Source organism: Globicephala melas, chromosome 20, assembly GCF_963455315.2.
Source record: "Globicephala melas chromosome 20, mGloMel1.2, whole genome shotgun sequence".
NCBI classification, from domain to species: Eukaryota; Metazoa; Chordata; class Mammalia; order Artiodactyla; family Delphinidae; genus Globicephala; species Globicephala melas.
Window position 1 is genome coordinate 41,979,631 of NC_083333.1, and position 25,794 is coordinate 42,005,424.

A 25,794-nucleotide genomic window follows, 5' to 3' on the forward strand; every position below is an offset into this window, starting at 1 on the left:
TGGTCCTCCCCACCCCCATTTTAAGGCTCAGCTGTGCTTTGAGCTGAGAAAAAAAAGAGAGAGAGAGGAAGAAAGAGGGAGAGAGAAGAGGAAGACATAGAGGTGGGGGTATTCGGCGGGGGAGCTATTTGAACTTCTGCCAGGGTAGCATGTGCCAGCCTGGGAGGGTGGCACTGTGCCCTGGTGTCTAATTTCTGGAGGTGTGAGTAGGTTCAGTCAGCTGGGTACCCACTTCCATTTCCCTTAAAGGGGCAGAGGTAAGTCAAAGGGTGTGTCTAGCTATACTGCCCTCCTTCTGGGCTTGGTGAAGGAAGGAGTAGAAGTATAAATGGTAGAGGGCCCTTAAGAGGGGGTGTGATGTTCAGGGGTTGGGAGAATCTGAGGCTTCTGTTCTTGGCATATCCCTGCTCTTCCCTGAACTGCAAAGAAGATAACGAGAAGCCGTTTGGGACCCAGGTGGCAGGGCATGGCTGTGCTCCCAAGCCAGGCTGTACCTACCCCTGCCCACAGGAAAGCTGAGGAAAAAACGGAGCGATGAAGGAAGGAGCCATAATTTGGGTGGGAGCAGATGGGTCAAATAGGATAAAATATACAAGCATGTACATTTGTGTGGGCAGCACCTTATAGGTAAGAGGATCTGGAGGGACTTGTCCTATTTGCCCTTTCTCTAGGCAAAAAGAAGCAGCAGTAGTGTGAAGTCACCTCAAACTGGCAGCCTGTGAGTAGGGCATCTCTGCTCCTCCACATTTATGGTGTCCCCAGCATTTTGTCAGGTAAGGCATCAGCTCCACCCTCCACCCCTCTAAAGCCCTCTGGCCCCAAGCAATGCAAAGCTAGTAGGCACTGAGAGATGTTGGGAGAGGAGCTAGGAAAAAAAGGGTGGTACTCAGAATCCAGGCAGTAGTGGGGGTATCTGCCGACCGAGGGCCCCCGTCTGGCCTCCTTGGCAGCCTCAGTACCTCCTCACTTCACTTTAACGCTAATTGGAGATTTTAATCTGCACTGCTGCGCTGCTCGGGGTGCTGGGGGGAGCGCCAGCTGTGCGGCAATTCCAGCAGCACCGACTGTTTAATCAAGCTGTCCTCCTGGGGAGGGGCCCTCGATCATGGGGGTAGGAGGGAGGAGGAGAACCTCTGTCACCTCCCTTAGCCTGTTCAGCCTGGAAGGGCTTCATGGAGACTGAGGGTCAAATATGGGATACCTCATCCCCATAAGGGCTCCACGGCCACTTGGATCCCTAGCAGAGACATTACACAGTACAGGGGCAGGCGGCATGAGGATCAAGGGTCAGAGCAGCCGCCCTCCCCATCCTGCTTTCTGAAACTACTGTCGTCGCAGCGCCCCAGAGTGGCCTGGGTGTCCTCCAGCCATTCAGGTGGTAAACATCCTCCAGACCATCTTGAGCTCTGCGGGTTTGTGCTGGGGGAGGTGATGGGGGCATAGAAGACTGAACTTTCCTAGTCTCTCAGTCTCTCTGAGAGAGTCCTCTCCCCAAAACTCTTTCCTAAGAGAGCTAGTTCTTTAAGAGCTACTTCTCTTAAAACAATTGTAAGAATTTTTTTTTTTTTTCTCTCTGAAAAACCAGATACCTCCACCCTCTGGGCCAGAAAGAGACTGTCTTAGAGGCTGGGGACAGTGGGGTGGACAGCTGGAGCCTGCTACACCTTGAAGGAGAGAAACACATGTGCAAGGTGTTTTGTGACTAGAGCTAGGGGGCTTCCCAGGTTCAGCTGGGAATATAGTGACATGTCAGTCCACTAGGGAAGAGCATTCAGGGTCTCAGGCCATTTTTAAGGAAGAAGAAGTGAAAGAACAACTAATTATTCTTCTGGCTCCTTGGGCCCCTGGTCTCAGGCTCTCTGGGGGGTGTTTCTGACCCCTATCTTGGAGAAAGATCGCAGAGTCCCCCTCTCCCCTCACCCAAACTCTGTCTGCGGAGGGGCAGGAGTTTTAATTGGTCAGCAGTGCCCTCGTGTGGCAGAAACCAAGACTGCAGCCGCCCAAGTGGACCAGCAGCTTTGAGGGATCAGACATCTAGGTTGACAGAGAGGTAGGCAGGGTACCCCAGGTGCCCAAAGCTTACTTACTGCTCAACCACTTCCAGAGACATTTCCTACTTTCTAACACCTACTCTGTCCCTCCATCCATCCCATCCTGCTTCACCTCCAACTCAAGGTATGTGCCTGCCGGGGGAGGGAGCACCTTACCCAGACCTGGCGCTTATTTAGGCCTGCTGCTTGTGCTGTCTGGATTGCAGGGGTGAGAGGGGCATTGCTGAGAGACGAGACCTAAGGTCAAAAGGGTAAGCTGATGTCAACTCCAGTGGCAGGAGAGGCTCTGGCACCCCTGCCAACTCCCTATACGTGCCAGACAAGAGATGCCACCCGAGCTCAAGACAGAGTATTACCTATTGCTGGGTTCTTCCCTGTAGCAATCCGTTTGCTACCCCCTGGAGGGGTCTGGGAATGAATATGGAGAGACTCTTAGAGTCTGAGATCCTTGTCCTCAGGAATGGACACCAGATAAAACCTTTCCCTCAAAAGATTCAAGTATTCCCCAAGGATGCCAGGCCACTGGACAGAATGCACATCTGGACTTCAGGCTTTCAGCTCGAAGAGAAGGGTTGCCTGTCATTAGACCCTTCCCCTCCAGTGTCAAATACCAACCACTTACTGTTTACTGTTCCCTTCTTTCCACATGAACTAAATGGGGGAAATGTATTTTTTTTGTTTTGTTTTGTTTTTTTGCGGTACGCGGGCCTCTCACTGTTGTGGCCTCTCCCTTTGCGGAGCACAGGCTCTGGACGCGCAGGCCCAGCGGCCATGGCTCACAGGCCTAGCCGCTCCACGGCATGTGGGATCTTCCTGGACCGGGGCACGAACCCATGTCCCCTGCGTCCGTAGGCAGATTCTCAACCACTGCGCCAGGGAAGCCCGGGGAAATGGTTTTAAACTACAGAAAAGGGGGTAGAGAGTTAACATTAGGAAGGGCTCTCTAAAATTTAGGGCTGGAAGTCACCAAGGTGGAGAGCTGAGTCACAGAGGCCTTCCCCTTGTTGGAGATATTTAACAACAGAGAGAAATAGTCCCAGGGAGAAATATGACCCTGTTTAGGGTTGGTGGGTAGGGAGAGGAGCACACCTACCTGGCAGCAAGAAGGGTAGGGGTAGGCATAGTAGGTTGGTGACCTGCCCAGGTCTAGGCATTGAGGATGGAAATAAGCAGGCTGGCAGACCTCTACTTCTCGTGTCTTTGCACAGTGTTTGGACAGGGGGGATCTCCCATCAAACCTGGAAATGATGTGGAGAAGCTGATGAGAGGTAGTAAGAAGGGATATCAATACCCTACCCTCACGCAAAAGAAAGAAAGAGAAAATAGCTTCTTGGGGAAGAAGAAAGCAGGACTATGTGTACGTATGAGGTGGTGGGTGAGTGGGGCAGGTGCTGTAGAGAGGCTGAGAGTAGCCAATATCAGCATCACACTATTGAGGAATATTCATTAGCACAGCTGTGGCCAAGAGAAAAGGACAGGAATGAAATGACCACAATGCCAATTGACAGGGTTACCCACTCCAGCCAGGAGGGAGGAATTGCTAATCAGAAGACAGGACACCATCATAGGGTCAAGTAAAAAGCTAAGGATCTCCCAAGGCAATAGAAATAAAAGCAAAAATAAACAAATGGGACCTAATCAAGCTTATAAGCTTTTGCACAGCAAAGGAAACTATAAACAAAACAAAGAGGCAGTCTATGGACTGGGAGAAAATATTTGTGAATGATGTCACCGATGAGGGCTTAATTTACAAAATATACAAACAGCTCATACAACTCGATAACAAAAAATCAAAGTACCCAATGAAAAAATGGGCAGAAGACCTAAACAGACATTTCTCCAAAGAAGACATATAGATGGGCAGTAGACACGTGAAAAGATGCTCAACATCACTAAGTATCACCTCACACCAGTTAAAATGGGCATCATTAAAAAGTCTACAAATAACAAATGCTGGAGAGGGTGTGGAGAAAAGGGAACCCTCCCTACATTGTTGGTGGGAATGTAAATTGGTGCAGCCACTAGGGAAAACAGTATGGAGGTTCCTTAAAAAACTAAAAATAGAGTTACCATATAATCCAGCAATCCCACTACTGGGCATAACATATCCAGATAAAACTATAATTTGAAAAGATACATGCACCCCTATGTTCGTAGCAGCACTTTTTACAATAGCCAAGACATGGAAACAACCTAAATGTCCATCGATAGATGAATGGATAAAGATGTGGCACATATATACAATGGAATATTACTCAGCCATAAAAAAAGAATGAAATAATGCCATTTGCAGCTACATGGATAGACCTAGAGATTATCATATTAAGCAATGTAAGTCAGAAAGAGAAAGACAAATACCATAGGATATCACTTATATATGGAATCTAAAATATGACACAAATGAATTTATCTATGTAACAGAAACAGACTCCCAGACATAGAGAACAGACTTGTGGCTGCCAATGGGGAAGGGGGTTGGGGGGAGGGTTGGATTGGGAGTTTGGGACTAGCAGATGCAAACTACTATATAATATATAGAATGGATTAAATAACGTCCTATTGCATAGCACAGGGAACTATGTTCAATATCCTGTAATAAACCATAATGGAAAAGAATTTTAAAAAAAAAAAAAAAAGCTAAGGAAACTCCTCTGGACATCTTTGGGTATAAGAACTTCCCTGAGACTGTGTGTGTGTGTGTGTGTGTGTGTGTATTAATCCCTTACAAAAGCAGGCCAGTGGCCTCTGATTGGCTTAAGGTCCCTACCTGGCCTTAAAGTCTGTGAAAGAGACTGAATTTTGCAGGGGTCCGGATGTCAGGTAATTGATGGACATTACCAAATTCCTCAGGGGCCATCACTCCTACTGCTGCTGCCACCTGTAAAAGAAAATTCAGGTTATATTAGAAATGAGATAAGGGATTAGACACCAAAAAGGGTCTATGGGCTTTCACCCAGGGAGCATGGCCTTGGTAGGTAAAGTGATGGCGATGGTCACCACTCTTCTAATTCACAGAGCTGAGAAGGATTCTGGTGAACCTTAAGTATGCTCCCAAAGAGAGTTGTAAGTGTTCTAAGATTCCTCGCTCCAGGGAACTAGCTCCCAGTCTGATAAAGTAAAAAACCATGGTTCCTATACTTAAAAGTTAGGAATTCAACAGAAATAGAAGCTGTGAAACCCAGAATTATAAAGGGCAACGAAGGTTCAAGGCTAATGGAAAGTTAATGCAAGAAAGTGACTCAAAGGAGGGCATCTAGTTTTAGATCAGATAATCAGATTGTATTTGAAGCCTCTCTTGTCCAAAACAGCTTCTTGAAGAAAGGCTCAGAGGCCAGAAAAAGGTCCTACGAGATAGAAAGGAGGTTTGTGGGACAGCAGATTTGATGCAATTTGGGCAGGTAGGTCTATACACTCCCTGTGTAGGGATTAATCTGCACCGGGACCAACTCCACATTCCTCCTGTGCTATCAACCAGGGTGTGATGGAGAAAACGTAAAGATATGTACTGGGATCTATATGTCAAGAGCAGTCAATACTCATTTTGCAGCCTCCCGGCCCCTCTGACCCAGACCTATAATTCTTTCTATCTCTAAACTGCCTTACTCCCTCCAAGATACTGCTTCCACTTTAGGAACTCGTTAGCATTCCCCTCCCTGCACGTCAGTAGCTCCCAGACTCATGCTCAGAACATAAGCATTGGAAGGGACTGTAGAAACATCTGGGAGAGGTCCAAAGAGGCGAGGGGAGTCTCAGTACCAGAGTGAGATGACTTTAGAACCTGCTGTGCATGTCAGTCCATTGAGCACACTATTCAGGGCTTAGGTCATTGTGGAGCACACCACCCTCCTTCCACCCCAACAAAGGAGAAAACCAACCCAAAGCTAAATAACAGGGGGGAGGAGTACAGCCCCACCCCCATTTGCCTGTAATCTCAGAGAATATTTTATTTTACTCAGAGTTCTATAATCCCTTCTCTCATTCAGCAATTCCCCTTAGTTTCCCAGCAAGTGAGGTGTTTTCTTTCTCCTTTCCTTCTGATTTTATTTTTCAATATAGCTGTATTATAATGCAAAGGAGCCTGAGTTGAGCTTTGGGGTAAACTCCTCACAATGCCTCTGAGGATCTTTTCCCTACTATCCAACCCCCAGAGATAGTTGGCAATGAGCTCCTAGAACTATGGTGTAACTCTGAGGCATCAGGATATTTGGCTGTGGCTTGCCACTTGCTTCCCAACGAACCAGAGTTCTTGACTCTAAATAAAAATTACAGTTGTACAATTTTCATGTCATTGAAAGATTAATCTTTGAGGTAAAAATATATAAAGCTTCTCAGTTTTTCTACTAATTTTTTTAAACCTAACTTTCCCCCTCAATCTGTCCTTCCCCCCTCAAAATCTCACAGCCCTACCTTCCTTTCTGGAGGAAGCACAGGGCTGTCAGGAATTGATGCTCTTGGATTCTAATCTTGGCTGGCTGCCACTAACTCACTGTGAGACTGTGGACAAGGCATTTCCCTTCCCTAAGCCTCAGTTTCTTGCTCTGTAAACTGAGAAGTTGAATTAGGTGGTCTCTAGTTCCCTTTCTAGCTCTGGCCATCTATGATTCTATCAGGAAGAAGACACAAGTGTCCTTCCATCAGGAAGTGAGATATTCCTGCCCTTCACACCTTTCTCTCAGGGCCACTGCATAAAGAAGCTCCCCTGTAGATGCCTGCCTTTCTCATGCTGGCTTAACTAAAGGGACAAACAAGTGAGTTCCAGCAGGAGGCCAAACTCCTCTGATTATGAAGAAAAGATGTTAAAAAGGTGATCTAATTCTAACCTTGAATCTTGAAAGCAGATAGGAGAAAAGGCAGGTATGTGGCAGGAAAGAGTATGACAAGCATGCCCCCCTAACACACTGAGCACACTCACCCTAGGGAGCCCCGTATAACCAGTGACTGCTTAGCCAACACAACTGTGTGTGGATGGAAGAAGAAAGCGAGGACATGTGTAAACACTTCAGGAGCATAGACGTAAATGTCCGATCAATGCATATACACTCACTCCTGTTCTCTCCTACTTAGGCCTATACATGCCTTGTAAGAAGCTATAGTGGGAGGGGACACCACATCCCAGTCTTCTCCCTCCCCAAAGTCAGAAAGGAAGAGACAGTGAGACAGGAGATACTTGGCTTCCTATAAATTGTTTTGTCCTTCCTCACAGCTGCAATCAGAAGCTAAGGGCTCCCGCAGGCCTTGTTCTGATCTGCTGCAGGCAACAGAGGGTTTTTGAAACCGAGAGGACTTGGCTGCGGCCCCGTTTCAGCTGCCATTGGGGCTGGCTAATGGGCTCATTCGGGAAGACCCCCGCCGGCTGCACTAAAGAGTCCCCTGCCGACCCCTTCCCCAGTCCCAACCCAATTAATAAATGGGGGCTCCCACTTTATGGCTCTGGGAGCAGGAACCAGAGATACAAATGACCCCCAGGGAGGGAGAGAAAAAGGCCTTCCAAGAATCAAGCCAGAGAATTGTGCATCCACAGGCACATGCTGCCACAGGCTAGTCCTATCCCATTTTCAAAGCATTAAAGGGGAAGAAACTGGCAAAAAAACTGTATTTTCTTTCCCAGATCCAGAGTGGGATAGCATTCCTGAAGTCTGCGGGTACACCCCAGGAATAAACTCTCTTTCACTTGGTTCTCCAACCTGAAAAACGCAGAGTGCAGGTGATCATCTGGGCACATAGCATGTGCTCAACTATTTTCCAGGGGCTGTGCCTCCTCCTAGACTCCGCAATAATGAACATAGACATAGTCCATCAATTGGTTAATAAAGTAAACACTTTCTACTTATTAAAAACAAACCAGCTACCTCTTTCCAAGTTCTCATCACCATCAACAGCATAAATACATCCTGGGGTTATCATCTTCAGCCTATCTTCTATTCCTCCCCTCACATCCAAACTATCATCAAGTCTTGCTAATTCTACTGCCCCCTCTCTTTCATCTCCTTCCCCTTGTCCTACTCTAGTCCTGGCTCTTGGGGCCTTACGTCTGGTTAAGAACAATAATATCCTAGCAAGCTTTCCTGCTTCCATGACCTAGTATAGCTGCAAAAGGCCTCAACGTCATATTCATCTCATCATGCTCTGCTGTGTTACTGCTTACCAAATCAAATTCAAATTCCTCATTCAGGCCAACAAGATTGCTCCTCCAACTTCGGTTCCTAATATTCCTTTCCCGTACTACCCTGACTACTCCACTCATAGCCCTCTGCACAAAACACATAAGCTTTCCATAAGTTTTCTCCCTCTGATCACCTTCCTCTCTTCTGTTTCATGTCCTCTATCCTCATTACCTTCGAGGAATCTTTTCTGGTTAACTCCAGTTTTTCTGATTACTTCTTTGCTTTGGTTCCTTCTGTACTATGTTACTATTTTATTTTATAACCTGCATTAATGTACTTATTTCCCTACTTCCCACCAGGTATAAGCCTCATCTCTCACTAGACCCAGAAGCTTCCTAAAGTTGGGACCCTCTCATCATCTTCCCCAGAAGTTGCCCTGTACTCAGGACATGATCCAGCTAATGATATTACTGCTCCCCATAGAAGCAGCCCTCATGGTATAATTCGGGATATCATATCAAACAACTACAAGAAATACAATCTTATTCTCAATGTCAGTTTTCAGGCTGCCACCTACCCTTACCAACATTGAACATGACTTCAAAGTGTGTTGCAAAACAAAACAAAAACCTAAAAAATATATATATATACAGTAACCATAGGATTTTGTTTATCTTCTTAATTCATAGTATATATACTATTTTTTTAAGACCCCTTAGGATGAGAAGCCCCATTTTGTTCCCTATTTCTAAGATTAATCCTATGTTCTCAGGTCATGACCTGATTTTCTAGAATGAAATCAATCCCAGAGGCAATAGTAATCTTGTTTCCTACCAGCCTTGTCTCTAGCCTGCCTCTGACCCATCACATTTTTGGAAGGTACCTAGGAATAGAGAAGTTATTCATGAGTCTCTCTCAACTACTTAGCAAGTACTTCCTTAGATTAACCTCACTCTCAAATGTTGACTCCACTTCCTCTAGTTTAGCCCTGTGTGCTTAGACAGGCAAAAATTATCTGCCACCCCCCTTTATCTCCTACATATTGCTCAGGACAATAAGGATTTGCCTTTTATTCTTTCCATCCCTTGGCCTCAAGGTGCTTAATAATCCAGATAATAAAAGCAAAGGTACTATGGTATCTGACACAGTAGGTTCCAGACAACGTTAGTTCCCCATTCTTTCCCTTCTTCCTCCCAACACTTTCTCAACCGTTTTGGGTCTGTTTTTTCACTGGCTAACGACGGCACTGAACTAGACAAACTAATGTCCTTTTGTAGCTCTAACATTCTGTGACTCTAATTCACATCTTCTGGTTTGTTTGCTCTTCTATGCATCATCCTCACTTGGGTCTAAAATGAAGGGGAGAGGAATAATTAGCTTGCAGGTTGACCTAAAACATACAGAACCACTTGCAGGAGAGTTTTAGAACTCCAAAAATACAAATAATTTTTAGCTTGATGCATCCATATCATTTCCTTCTTATTCCTGAAATACTCTCTTGAACTACATAGATAGCAGTGCTAAGAAAAATGTCCTTGATATAAATTATTTGCTTAATATAATCTAGCTTCCCTTGTGAAACTGTCTGCAGAGCATCCCCCAGCTTAAGGGTTCCAGGCTCATCCTCCAACCATAAAGGTAACACTACTGTAATCAAGGGGACACTTTACTCTTTAATGGGGCTTCCTTGAAATGAATTGTGAACTTTTAAGGCACTTATCCCCTTTCAGTACCCCAACAACAATTTTTCCTTCCATCCTCATATCTGTATCTCTTCTTTATAAGCAATGATACACTGTTTCTTTCTGCAGCCCCACCCCCAGACTCCTCTGGTTCTCCCTTCTTTCCCTTATTTCCATCTCCTTCTCATATTGCTTCATTTTATATGAGGTCTTTGGTCCCCTAACAGAAATTGCAAATACTGATACAAGGCCAAACCTAGAAGTTCCTGAATTTATAAAAGGGATCAGACTCCTAGGCTTTTCTAGGTCTCTGAATTCAGCCTCCTTTCTCCAGGGCCAAAAGCATTCAAAACTGCGTTAGCCTTGGTAGGGAGGGCTATCTGTCTACAAGCTGATCCTCACCAAGGGTGTCCCTCATCAAACACAAGAGGAAGAAAGATCCTCTCCTTGAGACAACCCATCAGGCAGGCGCCTTCAACTAAAGACAAGACGCTCTCAAAGACCCAGGCTCTGCTCTTCACTTAGCTTTGCTACATTATAGCCTTTTTAAGGTTTCTCCATGTTGACGGCGTCAGGGATGGTTTGGCTCGGATACAATGTCCTTCATTCTTTTAGAGCTATCAATATTATCTTCAGGTTACAACTATGCCAGAGCAAAACATCCCCAAATCCATCTATTTCCAGGTCCTAGGGAACATATGTCTGAATGAATTTACTTTATGGCTATACCCTCTCATTCCAGGGAAGTATGATGTGGCTGAAGGCTGCATATTGAGAAGGCTTGGCTAACAACTACCCACCTAGGGAGTATTAAAGACTAACTGCATATCAGCCTCTTTCTCTCAGCCTTGGACTAGCAATTCTTGAGACAGAGATATGAGAGCAACCCAGTGGTCCAGTGTTTTGGCAACCTAGTGATTAAATCACCAGGACATCAAAGCAACCCTCATCTGCTTTCTCAAGGATAGCAGGGCCCTCTTTTCATCAAGCTTTACTTCCTATAGACACCATCTGCAACCGAGCTTCGAAATGTTATCAGCAAAAGCAACAGTCTCAGGATATGAGGGAAGAGAATGAAGAAGCAAAGGTTAACCAGTTAAAGAATCTCTTGTACCCCACACAACATATATTAAAAGCTCCTTTCATAGCTTTTAGCAATAAGAAAGTTATCTTACTTTCTCCTTCACCTCTCACCCCATTAAGTTGAGGATTTGGAATAGACATTTGTCTCCTGAATTGCTTCTCACTACCCTTCAAAACTACTAAGCAGCAATAACTCTAAATACCCTGCAGGGTTAATCAATCAATATTTCTGGCAGGACTAAAGCATGTGAGTTGGGTAGTGAGTTGGGAGAAGAGAGAAAAATAGGAAATGAAAGGAAGTGGGTGGACAGGAGATGGAGAGATAGCTGCACATGGTGAGGAGTGGTAGAGTACCACCAGTAATTCCTTTAGGTGTCATACCTCCCCCAACTGGCTTGGAGTATACTCTCACTTGAGAGTATTCCTAAGGCTATATAGGAACACTAGAAATGCCACACCTGGACAGTAAAATTAACCAAAGTGTCCAGGAATGCTCACCTTTCCTCTCAGGACAACCAGAAGACTCAGCAGTTCCATTTTTCCCTTGGAATGTTTGAATATTCACTCACTTGAGGAACTCCCCACTTCCATTCCACCTAGCCGTTCAGGATGACTAAGTTGTGAACAGAGAAGTAACTCAATACCAAAAAAAAAAAAAAAAAAAAGGCAAGCTATTGGGCAGTCTTTAGTAACAATGTAAATCCCAGTTCAGCACAAAGAATATTAACTGTTAACTTCCTTGAGGCATTAACCTTACCACACAGTTAAGGATGCCTGTCTAGGAAAAGATAGTGCCCAAGAAATTTAGGTACTGAACAGTATGGCTTCTACTTAGAAATAGCCTTGAGTGTGATAGAGAAAAAAGTCCAGGTTAGTTAGGTCCTCAACTTTCAGGCCCAGAATTGAAGACAGCCATTGCTATGAAGTGGAAACAATATTCTCTACTAGGTTGAAGTTCACACTCCTAGTCATGAACTTGCAGTACATAAAGATCAAAAACGAATTCCTTTTCTCTGGAGGGTAACAAGGAACACAGGACTCCAGGAAGTGGAACAATCTTGAGCCCTCCATTCTCCTTCTGGGTAAAGACATGACAGCCCACAGGCAAGGAAACATCTTACTTAAACTGTGGGGATTCAAAAACAAGCTGGCAACCCTCATCATCACGTTTTTGAATCAGATTTCTTCCCAATTTCCTTGTGCTGGTGTACCCCTTAACCTTGTATGATTGCTTACCCCACTCACAACTTCCTGATACCTGTTCTCCCCTCTTCCTGTCTCCTGATGCTTTTTTTTTTCCTGTCCTCTGCCTACTTATGTCATAACTAGCAGGACTGTAGCACATATTACAAGGGAACGTTTAGTCCCCAGTGTCCTAAACCATGAAAGGGAAGGGAAAGCAATTTTCTCATGTGGAGACAGGAAAAGATTTTGGAAATAATAGGAATTTTACCCTTATAAATAACTTCTATTTACTTCCTGGATTGGCAATGTATCAGGAAATCTCAACAGAACTAGCAACACTAATCCATCCCCATGCTGGCCCTACTCAAGGCAACACAGGAACTGGCGTGAGGGTGAGAGTTTCTGATTTAAGAGACTTTTTTTTTGGTCTAAACAGCTTCTTACCAACTTCTCTTGATGACAGTTGAGCTCAAACCCACTTACCTCTCCTTTCAGGAGGAGTCAGGGTACATGAAGCTCAACTCTTTTGATGGCCTAGCACCATCATTACTTTTGTACAACTGTTTTTTACTTTAGAAAATCACATCTTATGATTTCCCCCAATTCTTTATTCTCTAGTTCCTAGTCTAGTGTTTTGAAGCACCTCTTCAAATCCTGAGAACTTTTTTTTTGTGATAATTTATGAGTCTACAGAGATTCTGAGACAAAGAACCCCTAGGATAAAGTGGAGGAGAAATGCCCTTTATACATATAATTAGATCTGCTCAAAGGGTACAGATTAAGAAGTAAATGCAATGGAGCAAAAGTGGTATAGTAACAGGAAATATTTAATTTTCCAATCTCCACTTTCCATTTTTATAAACTGAAAGAAAAAATTTAATATATTACAAAATATCTATACATAGACAAGGTAAACCCGATGGGGGGCAAAAACAAGAGAGAGAAAGGAATACAGTGTCAGGAACCTAAATCAGGGAGAGAGGTGGCAACTGACACTTTTCTGATGCAGCATTCTCTCTCAAAACCTGCTGGTAACCATTTTAGTACTGTAACTATATATGCATATTACACACACACACACACACACACACACACACACACACACGGTTGGGTGATGTCTATGGAATAAGCTAACAGAAATCCTACTTACAAATTTGTGCTAACTGCCCTGCTTTTAAACATATAGATCTGATGTTTTCAAATCCTTATTGTTCCCATGGACAGTTGAAGGAAAAAACTAAAGAAACTGGGTCAGGCAAATTTGTTTTCAAAACACAAAAATGATCATGGTCAAACCAGTTTTGCCTCTCATTCGTGAACAGAATCAGACTTCTCATCTGTTCAAAATAATGTATTTAATGGACAATATCTCCCATGGTTCAGTAACTAAAACCAAAACCACTTTTGAATATAATTGGGTTTGTAATTTTCTAATAGCCAAGCAGAAATTCTGCCAAACCTGTACTTCCATCACGTTTATAGATAACATAGCTGAAAAATTAGCAAATACCTCTTCTTCCTCCAGACAGATTACAGGTTGTTTCTTTGTCCCTCCGCCTTTAGAAATAGTCCAAAATATTTTTTTTCTTTTTAAAGGTTAGACTCCCAAAATGGGGGTGGGGGTTGAGATGGGATCATACATACACAAACACACACACACACATACTCACCCCCATCCCTAGTAGTAGGGATGGGGGAATGGAGACTTAAGTATATTATTTAGAGTATTTGGCATAATTAAAAATAAGGGGTGGAGAGGGAAAAACACTATTGATGACTGCTGATAACCAAAATACAATTAAAATATATAGAGAATTTTATTCATATTTGATGGGAAACCGATTTTTCTCACTGGATACTTTTGAAAGTATCCAAGGCTTAAGTTCTTTAATCAAAAATGGGAGAGCAGGGCTCAATGACTCTAATTCAAATATTCTAAAATATAAAGGCCCATGTCTGAGGACTAAGAAGTCAACAGACAAAAGGTTCAGATGAACTTTAATGCAATTTACCAATAGCATGTCAGTGAGCCTAGCAAATCTAATCGGACACACTGGTATAAAAAGCCATCAATGCCAAAATGGCTAGAAGGTTCTCTTTTTAATCAGTGTTTGGCCCTGAGGGCAAGGCCAGACCAAAACCCAGAGAATAATAAAGAAATGCACACACCGAATATCTGCCTATTTCAGTAACAGGGGAAAATAGTCTTCATGTAAGTATCAGAAGAGGGTTCTTCTTTCATTTCTTTAAAGTTTTTTTTTGTTGTTGTTTTTGTTTTATTTTTTAATTAACGCACCTCTCTCTTACAAGTAGTGTTTATTTTTTAATATAAGAACTTGGCATTGAAACATGAAACTTTGAGTTGAGGTCTGTAAACTATTCTCCAAGATGTTGAAACGTATTTGCCTTTTCTTTGTAAAACGGGACTAACCTACGTTTCACAAAGGTCTAGGTCTGTGCAGATAATTTATTTAAATGTTTATGTTTTTAAAACACATTATATGCTGGTACTCACACAAAACTGGAAGCCAGAATGAGAAACCTCCCAGGTTATCCCACCCTGAAAGCCTTTCCCTCTTCCATTTTGTTTATAATAAGGCAAAATTCTTGCCATGAAGTCATAATTTAACCCCTTTTACCAAAACCAAAATCAAACCTCTCTGGAGGAAAATCCCTAAAAGAATTGGCAGGATATACATGCTGAGATGTGTATATGTCAATACTGTTCTTTCTTATGGTCTGCTCTTTTAAAATTATTTTTTAAAAAAAGGTCTCAGGTAGTGATACATCTTCAGAAAAATATCCACCCTAAACTAAGTTACATTTCCATGTATTTTCAGGATGTATTTTTTTCTCTTTGACAATATTACAATGCTCTGTTTCAAAGGTTTTTCTTGACATAAAAATATATGCGTAAACAATATGTATGCTAACTGATCTTAGTAGCCCTCCATGTATGGAGGCATCATCTCCTATCCTAGCTCAGCAGCAATGTCCTAGGCTGGTTGCATCTACAAATCAACTTCACCATCAGAACGTGGTTTTAAAAAAACCAAAAAACATTTTAGAATTGAAGATTTACAGAGAACAATATAGGAGTTTGAATTTCCTTTCCTTTATTTCAAAAAAAGTAAAGAATTATCCCAGGTTTTTGGGCATCTCAACAATTATTTTTTTCCAAACAAATGCCTCAAAAAAGAGAGGACAGAGAGAGCGAGCGAAAGAAAAACTATAAAGATGGGGTAAAAAAGGTAAGAGATGGGGTAAAGTCTACCTACTTGCCCAAGAATGCCACTTTCTACAACCTGCTTCATGTGCAGGGAGAGATAGGGCATGTCTTTTCTCAAAGTGGAGCAAACTTTAAGGACAAGCAATTTATTTGGAAAAAAGGTATGTTCAAGATGCTCAATGGGGTAAAAAAAGAGTTCACTTGAAAGCAAAAATGTGAGATGGTGGAGAGGAAGGAAACATTTATTTAAATCAGCCAGTCACTCTGTTTCCCTTATAGCAAAAGCCTAAGAGCAGCTCAAATTTTGTGAACACTATTCTCTTAAAAAAACAAAAACAAAAAACCCACAAAACTTTAAAAACCTAAAGAGAGCCTCTCCTGAACCATCTCAGAATTGAAACTGTTTCCTTTTTCTTCTGCTCAAGAAGTACAGGCAATGAACTAATTAAACATTTACTTTTCAATTTAATGACCCTCTCCGTATTCTCTACTTATATTTACTAGGTAGAGCTGAAGTAAATGTTCTGGCTATAGCCCATCCAGGGGGAACTGGTGCCAACATCACTATTTTATAAGTCGCTTGCTAGTGGCAAGTGAGCAAGAAATACAACAGACAGCTTTGCAGTAGCCAAATGCAGATGATTACCTCACTCTGGCAAATGATTTCATTAAAGGTTCAGAGGACTGGGTGGAAGGATGGATAGGGAAGGAATCGTTCAGGACTCTGAAGTCTCTGGGTTAGTAAGGAACTCCTCTCCCTCTTCCCCCTCTTGGAGGGACTCTTGTAGGCCCCCGATAGAGTTTTCCATAAGCAGAAGACTGAGCTGGGGCCCCCCAGTTAAGGCCTGCTCCTGAGCTGCTGGCCCCAGTGGTTCCTGGCCCCAGCTCCCCATAGTTTTGCAATTTGGTCTCTGCATGTACCACAGAGTTGCTGCTTCCCTCAGCCTTCAGGAATGGTTGCCCGACCACTGAGTGTAATGCTAAGGGGACCCTGGCAAAACGGAGGTCCTGGTCCCCTGGGAACTGCACTGACCCTGTGCCCTGGTAACTGCTAGACTCCCCAAGGTGGCTCACAGAGCCCGAGAAGGTCCTGTTCTTCACCAGGGTCTGGGCCAAGGATTCTGTCAAGGCTGGACCAGAGTGGCGTTCATCAGTGTCAGTGGCACTGAACCCTGTTTCAGGCCCATCATTGTTTCCGTAAGTCCTGTTGGGATGGGGTCGGGTGGAGTAATCCATTGGTCTCAAGGCCTGGTGCTCATGTGGCAGGTGGCCAGGAGGCTCTGCTTCAGGCTGGGATAAAAGTTGCAGCAAGGCGGCTGTCACGGCTGGGTTCAACTCCTGGGGGGCGCTGGAAAGATCGCCTTCAACCAGAGGGGGTGGAGGTGGCGGCGGTGGAGGTCCGGGGGGCTCAGGGGGCCTCTTCTCTGGTGGAAGAATGTGAGGAGGACATGCTGTGGAAGGGTTACTTCTTTTAAACACCATCTTAAAAATCACATGTGACTATAAACACAAACACACAGACACACACAGACACACACACACACACACTGCCCGACATAAACAAATATCAATACAAGTAACCAAATATATATAAAGAATAAAACCTTGGGATCAGGAAATCGCAATTTATAAATAAAATCAAGTGATTAAAAGTAAAACAGTTGCATTCTGGATCTAACAGCTGGTGTAAAAAGATCATATATTTCAAATGATTGTCCTGATTTTTGTCTGAGATTTCCTCCATTTCCTTCCTTAAGGAATTGTCCTAATATGTAGGCTGTTGGTAGCCTCCCCGCCCCTTTTTTGCTGTTGGATCAAAACATTAATGAAAATTAGAAAGAAGGAAGATGAGAGGGAACAATACAAATGCTGTGGTCACATATCTAGGACATAATCTTGCTGTACAATAGGAGACCTTATATGGACTTAGCTAACACATTTTACAGAACGTTTGATGATATAAGGTTAACACGTAAAACAGAACTAAAAGAATATACAGGAGAGCTGAAATAAAGTAAAAACCTTCCATTACCGTCATGTATAAATTATACACTTGCTTCTCCCAACTTGAGTCCCTTTTCCCCATAATCACATTCTGAAGAATAGGATATTAACCACCATACTGTCATTCAGTTTCCTTTGTTACAGTAATTATAAAAAATCACTATAGCAATGTCATGCAGAATGGGATGTTGATAAACATCTGTTTATCTTGGAGACAGTGACAAGAAACGAGTATTTAGAAATGTATTGAACTAATACTACACTTTGTCTTTCCAAAGATCTTACTAGAACCACTCCCTAAAGTTTTTGTCACCCACTGCTGGATTACTTTGCCTAACCATGGCAATCATTGTCTGATAATGAACTCCTGCCAAGGCAAGAGACTAGACATGTACAATGGCGTGAGTTTGAGGACACACAAAACCAAGTACAATCAGAACTGTGACTTTAGAGAGTTGGGAGTCATCCTGCTGAAGAAAAGACTTAAAGTTTTGGGATATCTTCCAAATGATTGATTTTTCTGTTCCCTATGGAAGCATATTTTTAAATGTCCATATAATCAATTCTTTATTATTATCTGAGATTGTGATATAAAGTCATTACTCAGGCAAGCCAAAAGTAGTTTTTATAGTTATCATTAGGTATTTTGGTTGTATATTTATCACAATTATATTTTGCAAAAACAATCAGGAAAGTAAGCATGCCCTTAGCGTGCAGATGAAAGTACTCTGAAAACACTACAAAACTGTTGAGCAGTAGGAGGATAAGGTCGGTGTGTAACATACAAGTAGGGTGACCAAGAGTCCCAATTTGCCTGGGACTGAGGGGGTTCCCAGGTTGCTTTCAGTTTTAAAACCAGGACAGTACAGGGACAAGGTGGTCATCCTATATACAATACGCACCCAAGCTACTTGTTAACAGACTGGCTGGTTGACTAGGTGGTAGAGAAAACTGAATTAAAGGACAAAAGAATTAGCTATAGAAAACTCACAACTTGAAAAGTAGACATCCAGAAAAAGGAGAGCTAACTGGACTACAAACATCTATAGATTTCAGAGCTTTTTGCCGTGAACACTACATATCTCACTACATAAGAACATCAATCACAGTACCAGTTATTTTTTAAAGTATTTTTGGTCTGTACATGAAATGGAACACCAGTTTTTTTGGTTTTTTTTTGTTTGTTTGTTTTTTTAATACTAAGGGCAAACAACTTTAAAAATGCCTAACTGCAAAAATGGACAAAGCTACACTTATTTTCTTCCATCTATACTACTTTTCATATTTGCCTTTTATGTAAATAGCCTAGTTGTGTTTCAATAGAACTAATTCTTGAGCTCACATTCTTTCACATGTATGAGAGGATGAAGACTATTTCAAAATAGCAAAGGCAGATGGATTGTAAAGAACTATTAAAGGTTAATAAAACATCTTAAGAGAATTAAAAGTAAAGATCACATTAAAAAAACATACTGTTATAAGATTCAAAGTATTAACAATAATGCCAATCCTTAACAGCCTGTACCGATGGCGGGAGGGATTAATGAAATACACAAATAACTTAAAACTTCATTTTACTCATTAGATTTCAACCAAAACCCTTTCCCAACGAGTACAGAATAGCTAAACAGTAGCCAAAGTGATAGATTTTTACCTTCTCTGGCTAACTCAGTCTGCCCTCTGGTGGAAGTGTTAATGAACACTAAAATGGCCAAATGAGAGGTAGCAGGGGAGAAACAAGAACATAGAGACATTGGAGAGACACCAACGGGATAATCCAAAAGTGACTGTAATCATTAGGAATGGCATTTCTACTCTCCTCTGAAAAGTAAATCCAACAATTTCTGGCCATGAGCCAGGTCTTAATTTTAGTTCAATTTCACCATTTGGCTGATAGCTTGTTGACTCAATTACTGGGTGAATTTCTTTCAATCACTATGCCATTGAACTTGAACAACTTCTTTCAGATATTTTGATTATAGCTGAATTTTTTTTTTTTTTGGTTGGGGGGTGGGTGGTGGTGCAAGGAAGGAAGGTATGAGAGATAAGACAAAAAGGCCTACTTTAATTCTAGATTTGCTTTCTCTGTTATTCCACGTCCTGGAGTCTCTTAAAAACAACTAGAATTGTTATGGCATAATAGCAAAGTGAATTAAGAAACACATTAAAAAGAAACACATTAACAAAGTATAGGAATTCTAGTTCTGCCTCTGCCAATAATATGATTTCAGCAGTGGGACCATAGGCAGGCTTATTTAAACTCCCTGGATTGCAGTTTCCCTATCTATAAAGTAAGCGGGTAATTTTATTTATGTTACCTTCTGTTTTTTTTTTAACTTTACATATGATAGTTTATATATTTGACCTTGTGCTAGTGGAAATAAGGCATATATTCTCCATACCAACCCATATGAAATGTGAATGCAACAGCCTAAAAGTTGAAGGTTAGTGTACCCCATCAGGCCTTGTACATCTTCTCATTCCCCAATTCATGGGGTCTTCATGGACAGCAAAAATTTCCAAGGAGTTGGAATCACTTTCAGATAAGTAAAGATTTTGCAAGTAAAGACTGTGAATCAGAATTCATTAGAAAATTTAAACTTCTTTTCCCTCGAATAAATTGTATGCTGTGGTCATCTGAGATCAAGGTATACATATTTCCTTTTTTCAGATTTTTTTTTTTAATATAATGCTCAATTCCTAATCTGGGGTCCATTTAATTATCTCTTTCAGGAACACAGATTTAAAGGAATCATTTTTATATGCTATTTTTTGGAAAGGAAATGTACTTTGTTAATTATCTACTTAGAAATCTCAAATTATTCTTCAGGAGATTAACAATGATATCTTATTAGGGCTTTCTTGACTGTATGTTTCTGGCGAGACTCTGGTATCTAGCATACACTATACTAGAGTACAATTGACTATTTGTACAATCTGATAATGGTTTGTTTGGAAGGCAGATTTTCAAGTGCCAATACTAGCTGGCCACCACACACACAGTGGTTCAAGATGCATCACTAGCTACAGTTGTGGTTTCCTTGTGTGAGAACACAGGGACTTTACTTACCTACTTCCTAGGAAATGGAAAGATGGAAAAACAATCAGTACATGAAAGGTGCTTTAAGAAGCTTTGAGACTTAAATAAAAGAAGCTGGGCAAGAAATACAGCACTTGGTGCTATGTTCTCCTGTAGACTAGGTGACAGAAAGACTGAAACCGAGGCCACTGATGTGAAAAAGAAAATGTTAAGAGATTTTTAAGAGGATCAACAGCACCTGAGCTCAATGAGATTCATGACCGGTCTGTTTACCTGCTGCCTCCTCCTGTGGCATTGTGGGAGTTCTTCGGGGCCCCTGTGGCCCACTGTTCTTGTCACTGTTGTTTTCCTCCAGGTTGCCTGCTGGCTCCTGGGTTTTCATTAGTTGACTCAAGAGAACTGCCAACATATTCTGCATGTCAGCTGGTGTGCTTGAAGCTTCAGGGGTTGTCTGTTCTGCGGAAGGTTGGACCACTGGGGCAGGGGGTGCCTCCTTCAAAGATTCCTCTGGGGCCGTGGGCTCTGAGTCCTGCTGGTGGGAAGTGGCTTCTGTTAGGGCACTGATGGATTGGTTCAGGGCCTCCAGCTGCTGCTGTATCTCTGGATTGGAGTGGATGTTAAGCAGCTGCGCCATTTGAGGAATACTCAGGTCGGTTTGGCTCTGGAGCAGGTTCAATAACACTGCCAATTCACTTTGATTCAACTGCTGTGTGATGTCACCGAGGCCTGTGGAGAGACAGTTGAGCCAATATAAGAGGATGAGGCAAGGCAAGGACCTCTGCCTTCTTCAATTGGCAATAGCAACTTACAATACCCAATGAATGAAGTTTCACTTTGAATGTCTCATTTTTCATGCCTCCAACTGCCATGACACATTTGTTATTCTTTATATTTTCACTTAAAAATACAGAGACTAATTAAAACATCTCTGTATTGTGAGTAAAAGTGACTTCATTTTATCTATATTCTTCAAGGTCAGTGATTTTCAACCCTTACTGTACATCAGAATAGGAGAGGTTTTTTGTTTGTTTTTTTAATATCTTTATTAGAGTATAATTGCTTTACAATGAGAATAGGAGAGATTTTAAAATTCAGAAGCCTCAGGTCCCATCCCTAGAGATCTGGCAATTGTTTGGAGGTGTTTACATTTAAAGCTTTTTAGATGATTCTAATGTGCAGCCAGAATTGAAAACCACTGTTTTAAGTGGACAAGGAAGGAAAAATGAGCCAAGGAAGGAATAGCTGTAGTTCAGAAAAAATGGTTGCACCACAGGAGAGCTACTTTGTTGTTTATAATAATTCATTATTACACAGTTTTTGATATATTTAGATCAAATAACAGGCTACAGAACTAACTACATTTAGCAATTGTGACTTAACATGATTAAATTCTAAGAAGGTCTTATCAAATCTAACATAAAACAGGGCTCCAGTTATGTTAGAGAGCCATGGGTAATCTCATCTTAAATTAAAACACACATACACACACAGGGCTTCCCTGGTGGCGCAGTGGTTGAGAGTCCGCCTGCCGATGCAGGGGACACGGGTTCGTGCCCTGGTCCGGGAGGATCCCACATGCCGTGGAGCGGCTGGGCCCGTGAGCCATGGCCGCTGAGCCTGCGCATCCGGAGCCTGTGCTCCGCAACGGGAGAGGCCAAAACAGTGAGAGGCCCGCGTACCACAAAAAAACAAAACAAAACACACACACACACACCCTTGCACTTGACCTTCAAAATCTGCCAAGTGCTTAGTAAAAGCACAAAGGCTCTATCCCAGCACTGCCAGCACTGACCTATTGCATCCCCAGCCCCAGGCTCCACCCTGCCAGGAGCAGGCTGAGGTGGTGCTGGGCTGCTGTTCTTCACAGGCTCAGCACTTGTCCCTGAGATAGTTTCTTTTCGAGAGGCTTTGGGTGGAGGTGGCTCCTCTACCAAAACACCACTTTGTCGCTGCCGTCGCCGTTTCTTACTCCATAATTCATGGCAATCCTGCCAGTGGGGGAGGCTGGAAAAAGACAAAAGAAATGTGTGTGGGAATGCAGTAGTGAGTGAATGGAGGAACAAGAGATTAAAATGGGAAGGCAGCGGCTTCCCTGGTGGTGCAGTGGTTAAGAATCCGCCTGCCTGGGCTTCCCTGGTGGCGCAGTGGTTGGGAGTCTGCCTGCCAATGCAGGCGACATGGGTTCGTGCCCCAGTCCGGGAAGATCCCACATGCCGCGGAGTGGCTGGGCCCGTGAGCCATGGCCGCTGAGCCTGCGCATCCGGAGCCTGTGCTCCGCAGCGGGAGAGGCCACAACAGTGAGAGGCCCGCATACCGGGGGAAAAAAAAAAAAAAAAGAATCTGCCTGCCAATGCAGGGGACACGCTGGGTTCGATCCCTGGTCCGGGAAGATCCCACATGCCATGAAGCAACTAAGCCCATGTGACACAACTACTGAGCCCGCGTGTAGAACCCACAAGCCACAACTACTGAAGTCCATGTGCCTAGAGCCTGTGCTCTGCAACAAGAGGAGCCACAACAATGAGCAGCCCACACACCGCAACAAAGAGTAGCCCCCGCTCCCCGCAACTAAAGAAAGCCTGCGCACAGCAATGAAGACCCAACGCAGCCAAAAATAAATAAATAAATTTTAAAAAATAAATAAAATAAAATGGGAAGGCAAAGAGCAAGGGGAAATAGAAAGGATAAGGAAAATATAAAACTAACCAGAAAAGTTAGTAAACAGATAGTAGCAGTGTAAATAGAATCATGGCATATTGTAGTCTGAGAAACTAAAAATCCAAAAGCCCAAAGAATTTCTTTCTACAGTGAGAAATGAAGATGTTGCTAATACCACAGACACACTTGCTATATAAATGCCCATATTCCAGTCAAACAGTTAAGTTTTATAACTGTTCTTGCTTGGCATAACAAAAATAAAGGAGACCTTTACTGGTCAAGTTTCAGTTGGGAATAAATAGAACAGAGGTGACTGCCTTGTTAATATCTACAAAAAGTCCAGGCAAGGTAATTTAAATCTTGGAACCACGTGAGAATATCATGATTAAATCACCTCTGTGTAAAATCGATTTATGTATTACTTGGTCTGTAAGGACCAAAAAACTGGTTCTTTCTTCTTTCTGCCCACTGAATTTCATGACTGGATATTTTCATTTGTGAGGTTTATTAGTATATTTTAACGTATTTCCAGACTTTCCTATACTCAATAAATTCCAGTAAGTCAAACCTTACCACAATAAAGATTATCATAGCCAAAATTTCTCTATAACAAGTTTCCAATTTTTACTAAAAAGCTTACATATTTCAATCACATTCAGTGTATCAAAATTCAAACACAATAAATGAATTCGAACATCTCTTTGGATTATCAGATTTGTAGATATTACCTGTTCGTGTACTAACATCTCATACATTTAAGATACACAGTATTTCTATAAGAAAGAAATGCCCAAAAACTCTGACATGAAAGCTATAATGCTGTCAGTGAGAGTCAAAGATTTTTATCTATCAGAATGTGAGATGTGAGTGTAGAACCTCTGAGGATCTCATACAATACAGGAAATTAATAAGATTCTGATGGAAGAAAGACACATTCATAGACCATATTTTCTATATCAAAATTCAGGACATATGGCTTGATAGTGAGACAAACTATTTAAAATTAGGACTGTCCTTGCACGTGTGGGATAACATGGTCACCACAGATATAGGGAATTAAAAAAGATGAAATGGTTAAAAGCAAAAATTAGAAGGAATACTTTCAAAGAGGTTATATAGAGCAATATGCTGGGGATCCAGGGACAAAAGAAGATAGCATGAGTCCAGTTAGAACAAATATCATATCTAAATCTATTCCTTGTTTAAGAAAAAAACATAAAGCAATAAACTTATCAACCATAATACTCAAGGACACCTCTCTATTTGGTTGGCCACTGCAGTTCCTTTTTTAAAAAACCTATTATTTTGAGTTTCTCATCTCCTGAAGCCTCGGGAAGGTTTAGGGTCACTACATGGCCACCAGCACTTACTCTGGAGGATCCATTTTGCTGAGCTCGACATCTTTAAGGAAGTCACTCTGCAGGGTCTGTTCAGCTGTACAACGTTTGCTAGGATCTAACGTCAGCATGTGGTCCAGTAAATCAAGTGCTGCTGAAGGAATGCTGTGAAAAGGAAGAGAGAAAGAATGAGTTCACAATGACCCCACAGTTCTTAAACCGGTAACCTTATGTCAAAGGTCTCTGAATTTCCAGCTCCATGTAAAACTATGGGAAGGGAGTTGGAACCTGGCTAAACAAGCAAGCAGATTTACTTCCACAAAGGATTCAAGAAATGCAATAGTAATACAGGTAGAAAACATGAAGCCAGCAGTTTTATTCTTTTTGTTTTAGGAAGATCAAAAGGACTATGAGAAAACTTGTATATCATTCAAAATAAAATGGTTTTCTATCAGCTAAAGCCTTCATATGAGAAAATTACAAAAGGGCTATGATAAAACTCATACTGCTCAAAAATAAAATGTTTTCCTATGGTGTGTTTTCATAATAAATTGGGACAGCACTAACTCCCTAGGACAGGAAAAAGTCAAGTCCAAACAACAGCCAAACACAGAAACTAGATGTACACATTTGTCAAACTCACAAAGAGAATTCTTCTCGTAGGCGCCTTCTATATTGCTTCTTCGGTTTCATTGTATTGAAGTAGGGCAGCTTGATAACATCAGGCCACACAGCTGGACAAGGGCTACCACAGAGTCGACTGAAAACAAAGCAAAAAGCAAGAACAAGGAAGTCAGTGAGTCAGCATCATAAATTCTGGAGATTCTAGAAGCAGAAATTATTACCTCCTCAGGTCTGGGGGATCTTGGCTTATTAAGTTAAAAGGCATGCAGAGAGATAAAACCTGACCGCACTGCTTTAAGGACAGAAGGAACAGGACAGAAAGACTGGTTACATGATAGTGAAGAGATAATACTGGCACAATAGTCCAAAATGATCCACAGATTTGGTTTTGTAAAACATGTTCTTAATCCTCCACATAGGTTTCAACTACCAATTTTGTTCTGTTCAGTTAATAATAATTTCAAAGCGCTGAGCTGGTCCTATAATGTCCCTAAAAGGGAAAACTAGCAGAAGAGAGCCTAAGTCTGGAATTTTGATGGAAAACTGAATTTACTGCATAACACATGAGTTACACACCACCTTTAAAAAAAAGTCTACATTAGGGCTTCCCTGGTGGCGCAGTGGTTGAGAGTCCGCCTGCCGATGCAGGGGACACGGGTTCGTGCCTGGGTCCAGGAAGATCCCACATGGCACGGAGTGGCTAGGACAATGAGCCATGGCCGCTGCGCCTGCGCGTCCGGAGCCTGTGCTCCGCAATGGGAGAGGCCACAACAGTGAGAGGCCAGTGTACCACAAAA

General features: G+C 42.3%; 1 protein-coding gene across 6 annotated transcripts in view; it reads right to left on the reverse strand.

Moving 5' to 3' along the window:
• CDK12 (cyclin dependent kinase 12) overlaps nt 1-25,794 on the reverse strand; it is a 63,787-nt gene that overhangs the window by 7,733 nt on the left and 30,260 nt on the right. For 2 of the 6 annotated variants that reach the window (XM_060290130.1, XM_060290129.1), the window contains exons 10-16: nt 25,017-25,133; nt 24,407-24,538; nt 22,171-22,382; nt 20,652-21,104; nt 16,368-16,785; nt 4,819-4,929; nt 3,145-3,289 (exon numbers count right to left, since the gene is read on the reverse strand). In XM_060290130.1, coding sequence (XP_060146113.1) covers nt 4,914-4,929; nt 16,368-16,785; nt 20,652-21,104; nt 22,171-22,382; nt 24,407-24,538; nt 25,017-25,133 — 1,348 coding nt within the window. In that variant the 3' untranslated portion in view covers nt 3,145-3,289; nt 4,819-4,913. Of the gene's footprint in view, nt 1-3,144; nt 3,290-4,818; nt 4,930-12,936; nt 16,786-20,651; nt 21,105-22,170; nt 22,383-24,406; nt 24,539-25,016; nt 25,134-25,794 lie in introns of those variants that run through there. The other 4 variants (XM_030840074.2, XM_030840073.2, XM_060290131.1 and 1 more) reach the window with 3 other exon arrangements.